The sequence below is a fragment of the Merops nubicus genome, unplaced genomic scaffold (genome assembly GCF_000691845.1).
Source record: "Merops nubicus isolate BGI_N331 unplaced genomic scaffold, ASM69184v1 scaffold8800, whole genome shotgun sequence".
Taxonomy (NCBI): domain Eukaryota; kingdom Metazoa; phylum Chordata; class Aves; order Coraciiformes; family Meropidae; genus Merops; species Merops nubicus.
Window position 1 is genome coordinate 11,942 of NW_008580838.1, and position 5,759 is coordinate 17,700.

Sequence of the window (5,759 nt, forward strand, 5' to 3'; positions counted from 1 at the left end):
AGGCTGTGGAGTCTCCTTCTCTGGAGAGATCCCAAACCCACCTGGACACCATCCTGGGCACCCTGCTGTGGGTGAGCAGCTGGAGCAGGGGGTTGGATGAGATGCTCTCCAGAGGTCCCTTCCAACCCCACCATGCTGGGACTCTGTGCTCTCTCCCGTTAGTAGGTGTCGTTACCGACACCCGATCCCCGGGATCTCTGCCACCCAACCTCTACCGTTGGGTACCATCACAGACACTGGCTTCAATGTGAAGGATGCTGCAAATGGCGTTTATTGCGCAGCTGCAATTGCTTATATAGCACAAGCCACACCCACAAGGCCCCTCGTGGGCAGTCTGAGCTTTCCGTTACATCGCGAGATCTTCCGCACGCTGATCCCTGCCTAGGGCGGGCTCTGCTCACCACAACAAGTAGGTGCTGGCTTATTTGAAGTGTAACTGTCCTTAAAGGGGAGCTGGGTTTTCCTGGCATGAGTTACACATGTACATCTTGTTAGGAGGTTGTCTATCTGGGAGTAACAGATGCTGCTGCAGGTCCTGGATCTGGGAAAATGAAGTTGGCATCCACATGGGTGGTGACTGTTCTTCAGAAAAAAAGATCTGTGGGGTAGAATTGGGCCCTTCTCTCCAAGAAGGACCCTGGGGGGCTGGAGCGTGTCCAGAGAAGGGCAACGAAGCTGCTGGGGAAGGGTCTAGAGACCAAGTGTGGGGAGGAAAGGCTTGTTTCTTCTTCCTGGAAGAAGAACCCCTGCCTCTGCTGCTGCCCCTTCCACAGCTTGACCTACCACCACAAAGCTAGAAAAATGAGGTGCCTGCATCAGAAGTCACCAGGAACATTTTGCATAAGTGTGTGAGAGTTCCAGGTATTTTTCAGGGATGGGTAACAAGCAAAGTGGTCCCTGGCTCTAGGCAGTGAATGAACTGAGAATTGTCATTTTTACTGAGTAGTTTATCAAATTATACAGGTGACTAATGGTTTTAAACAGAAAAATAGCTAGAAAAATAGTTAAACATAGATTCCTTCATCCTCCAGAAAACATTTATGGCAGTGTTGGATGTGAGTTAAAATTAATTTTTAATGGTAGGGCCTCAGCCAGGAGAAATTCCCTTTGGTGCAGGTGCTGGACCAAGGAGGCAGCACTTAGCAAGAAGAACTCCTCAGCCAGAGCTGTGTCCTGAGGGTGGTTTGGCTGTTGTACCAGCTCTTCTGTTAGGGTTTGATTTGAACATTTTGCTTGCTCTGAGCTGCTCCAAGCTTCAAAAAACAGCCACGAAGCTGCAGCTGGGGAGAGCTGCAGCGTGTTCCCCTTGGTGCTGGAGCTGAGCTCTGCTCTGTACAACACCCTCGGGAGCATACAGAGAGAGTTTCACCCAGTATGAGTTCAGTTTTAGTGAAGCTGGAACACTTGTGGCTAGCCAACAGTCAGAGAAGACAGGACTCTATGCAGACAGGCTGCCTCTGGGGAGCCCTTTTGCTTTGAGGCCGTTGGAACAGGGCGTTGGTGTGGAGGGCAGGGCTCTACTTACCCTCCCTCCAGCAGAGCCTGCCCATGCTGCCATGCAGCCACCTCCAGAACAGACAGTGGCCCCTGCCAGCTGCTCGTCAGAACCCAGGGCTGGCCCTTCATCTGATGGGAGCAGGGGCTGAGCTGCTGAGCAGGTCTGTAACGCTTTGGGAGGGATCCCTGGGTGAAGCTGGGTGCGGTGGCACCTCTGGAGTGTCAGATCTGGCAGGTGTTGGCACAGCAGCCTGTAGCTCAGATGCTGAGGCACGTTCCCCTGCTCGTAGACACGGCTCCCACAGTGGAGATACAGGGGCTGGCACAGAGCAGATGGAATCCCAGCACGGTGGGGTTGGAAGGGACCTCTCGAGATCATCTGGTCCATCCACACTCCAGCAGCTCACCCACAGCAGGGTGCCCAGGATGGCATCAGATAGGTTTGGAATCTTTCCAGAGGAGACTCCACAACCTGGACAAAGAGGTTGCCCAGGGCTGTGCCAGGCTGCCCAGAGCAGTGGTGGAGTCCCCACCCCTGGAGGGGTTTCCAAGCCGTGGAGATGTGGTGTGAGGGACACGGGGCAGTGGGGACCTGGCAGTGCTGGGGAATGGTTGGACTCCATGATCTTGGAGGTCTCTTCCAGCCAAAATGACTCCATGGTGTTGGCGTCGTGAGAAGGTATAAGCTTGTTCAATGTGGGCACTGGAAAACCAGCAAATGGATCTGACTTTCGGTTTGTGGTTTTTTTTTTTCTTTCTGATCACAGGGGATCTTATTCCCAGGCACCAGCAAGTGTTCAGCACCAACCAGTTCTTCAGTGGGGTGAGAATTCCAGACCCAGAGAGCATGGTAAGAGCTGCCTCCAGACACCCTGCCCTTGAGCCTGGCAGTGAGGGACAGGCTGTCTGCAGTGCTAAGGAGACAGGGTGTGGGGACAGAGAAACATTACTGCTTCCTTTATCCAGCACACACGTGCTGCCTGCTTTGTCCAGCTGGCAAAGCCTCTCGTGCTCAGCTTCACCAGCCCTTTGATTCACAGACACTTTTTCCCTATCCAAAAGCTTTGCCAATGTAAACTAAAATATTATTTGGAGGTGGCTGAGCCACTCTCACGACATTTGAACTGACAGCCTGTGTAAAGGTCAGACAAACACTTAATCTCTGCTCCTTCCCCCCTCTCCTGGTGCACAGCAGCCAGCCTGCCCCCCTCAGCAGTGCTGGGCAGCTCCCCCGGGCATGCCCAGTGCCAGCTCCATTGTGTGAGGCCCAGGTCCCCCTGCTGTGGAGTGATGGTTCCTGGAGCCCTGCAGAGTGAACTGCTCACCAGTACGAGTACGCTCACTGTGGTTTTTTTAATCTTTTCCCCACCAGGAGCCATTAGAAGTGAAATTCCCTAGTATTTCATACTCTGCTTTGGCTCTCATGAAGGTAAGAGACCTACAGCTGGTGGAGGTGCTCTGCACTGAGATGTACCAAAAACAGACTGGTTTGCTTGGCAGCTGGTAAATGGTTTGAGAGTTTGCTACTCAATTATCAGAAATTCATTGGAGGGGATCTGGAGAGGTCTTAATCCACCCCTCTCTAATCCACTCATCTTTACCATGGGGGTGGAAAACATGTTGTTCCCTCACTGAGATGCAGTGAAAGGAAATGGGGAGGATGGAGACATTCCAAAGAAGGTGCAGCTGTGGATAGTGTTGGTTAAGCTGAGTGCTGGAACAGCTCAGCTGTAGTGGGTTCCTCTGTTTTAAGAACCTTGTTCTCGTGCAGATGAAAGTTATGTGCTTACTTGGGTTTTGAGGCTTGATGTTACCACAGAATTTACAGTCATTGTCCCTCTAGCCACAGTCTGTTACTGCCTCGTGGCATTTGCTCAGTATGTGCTGCTTAGCAAGCTTCATGCTGACTCTGAGAAACCAAACTCTTAGAACCCATTAAAAAACAAGATTAACGCTTGTATCTGTGCTGTGGTGAGCAGCCAGAATTGTGCAGACCCATTTAATGTGTGTTCTGTGTGAGCCAGCACATGCCCAGGTGGCCAAGAAGGCCACCAGCATCCTGGCTTGGATCAGCACCAGTGTTCCCAGCAGAACTAGGGCGGGGATTTTCCTCCTGAACTCAGCACTGCGGAGGCCGCCCCTCGAATCCTGGGCTCAGTTTTGGGCCCCTCACTCCCAGAAGGACTTTGAGGGGCTGGAGCGTGGCCAGAGAAGGTCAGTGAAGCTGGGGAAGGGTCTAGAGGCCAAGTATGGTGAGGAGCAGCTGAGGGAGCTGGGGGTGCTGAGCCTGGAGCAAAGGAGGCTCAGGGGAGACCTTCTGGCTCTGCACAGCTCCTGACAGGAGCCTGGAGCCAGGTGGGGGTCGGGCTCTGCTCCCAAGGGACAAGTGATAGGACAAGAGGAAATAGCCTCAAGTTGCCCCAGGGGAGGTTGAGGTTGGATGTTAGGAACAATTTCTTGCCCTGGAGGGTTGTCCAGGGCTGTGCCAGGCTGCCCAGGGCAGTGGTGGAGTCCCCACCCCTGGAGGGGTTTCCAAGCCGTGGAGATGTGGTGTGAGGGACACGGGGCAGTGGGGACCTGGCAGTGCTGGGGAACGGTTGCACTTGGCCTTCAAGGTCTCTTCCAACCAAAGTGATTCTGTGATTCTATGATCTTTTACTTCCTCTTTTAAGGGTTGCCTTCACATGGACCCTGCAGAGAGGCAGACCTGTGAGCAGCTGCTGCAGCATCCCTATTTTGACAGCATCAGGGAGGCAGCAGAACTGGGGAAGGAACAGGAGAAGGCAGCTCGGAGACCAGCCAGGCTGACTCGGAAGCATGTACCAGGGGTAACGTTTCCACAGGAGATTTTAGCTGTGTGCCTGGGGGGGGGGCTGGTTCTCTCTGTCTGGCCCCAGGAGGTGAGTTCCTGCTGGCAGTGCAGGGTGAGAGCATGCACCTCTGGGATGGAGAGCTGCTACAGCACCCAAATCCGTGGATCAAGCTATTCTCCTCTTCTGTGTCTGACACAGGATAGAACTCCTGTTTTTCTTGTCCTTTTATGAGGTGTTCTGGTTGCAGTCCAGCTGCAGAGCCCCAGACCCATGACTTGGTTTGAACAGTGCAGGGTAACAGTACAAATGTTTTATAGGTTATGCTGCAGTGCAGCTTTGTTCTCCTTTGAAACACACACACACCACAGAACGTTTCCTTTTTCTGTTACAGCACCTCCCTCAGCTAACCAGCAGCAACCTTCTGCCAGCCTTGGAGAGCAAGAAGTGCTGCTGCAAGCCCAGGAACTCCAACTACCATTTCCCCAACATCTAACTGGGTGGCAGGTTAAAATCCATTCACCTTCTGAGTTCAGAAGTTATACAATGGTGGAAAACTAAATTAATACGAGACATAAACAAGTGGTCTGTAGTGTGCTCTGGGTCAGTAGTGGAGGGGAAGGGACGTGCAGAGAATTCCAGGCTCATGTTAGTACAGAGGAGAACACGTTTTGCTTTAGTGTGTGGCTGTGTACTGGTGCAGGGCTGTGTACTGGTTCAGGGTTGTGTACTGGTTCAGGATTCCTGCAGCCCCATGCTTACAGTGTGAATTTCAAAACTCTTGCCTGTTTATCTCTCCCATGTTCCACCCTCAGCAGCAGAGCTGCAGTCTTGCCAAATAGATCAGATTTTTAGATCACAGAGTATTAAAAGTAGTGGCTTAGACTTACTGGAATGTTCCACAGATACTGGTACCAGGAGGAGAACACAGACACAAACCTGTCATTAGTCCGTTTGGTGTTTCTCTTGCCTGTTTCCTCCCTGCATTATGAGGTAGGGTTTATTTGCCCTTTTCATCAATAGGGAGGTCACTTGCCTGTAGGATAACAGGTTTTATCAAAAATAATTCATTAATATAATTTATAGCATTGGCCAGACACAGGCAGGAATTCTGCCCAAGCGTGTGTATTAGAGTGATTTTTGGGGTTTGTGTAATCTCAGGATGCAATATTGTGTTGATTTTAAATAAAATGGGCATAGCTGGATTTCCCCATGTCCTGGCTGTGTTTTACTGGGCAGAGTTTCACTCCTGAGGAGTGAACATCCTCCCTCTGCTTAAAACCTCGAGCAGAAATGGGAGAGCACTGGGAAAAGGAACCGTGTCCAACAGCAGCAGGAGCCATGTCAGCAGGACAGGGGCCATGTCCTTGCAGAGCAGGCCTCTGCCTTCCATTTCACACTACGATTTAAGGGGTTTTAGTCTCATTTTGGTTACACTTGGGCAGCTCTGGC

General features: G+C 51.8%; 1 protein-coding gene across 1 annotated transcript in view; it reads left to right on the forward strand.

The window, feature by feature from the left end:
* The window catches only part of CDKL1 (cyclin-dependent kinase-like 1 (CDC2-related kinase)), a gene marked incomplete at its 5' end in the record, with an annotated part of 11,595 nt that extends 6,792 nt beyond the window's left edge, over window positions 1-4,803 (forward strand). Inside the window, 4 exons of the mRNA XM_008942353.1 lie at window positions 2,265-2,347; window positions 2,870-2,926; window positions 4,170-4,325; window positions 4,702-4,803. Coding sequence (XP_008940601.1) covers window positions 2,265-2,347; window positions 2,870-2,926; window positions 4,170-4,325; window positions 4,702-4,803 — 398 coding nt within the window. The remainder of the gene's footprint in view (window positions 1-2,264; window positions 2,348-2,869; window positions 2,927-4,169; window positions 4,326-4,701) is intronic.
* Between the last annotated feature and the right edge of the window lie 956 nt (window positions 4,804-5,759).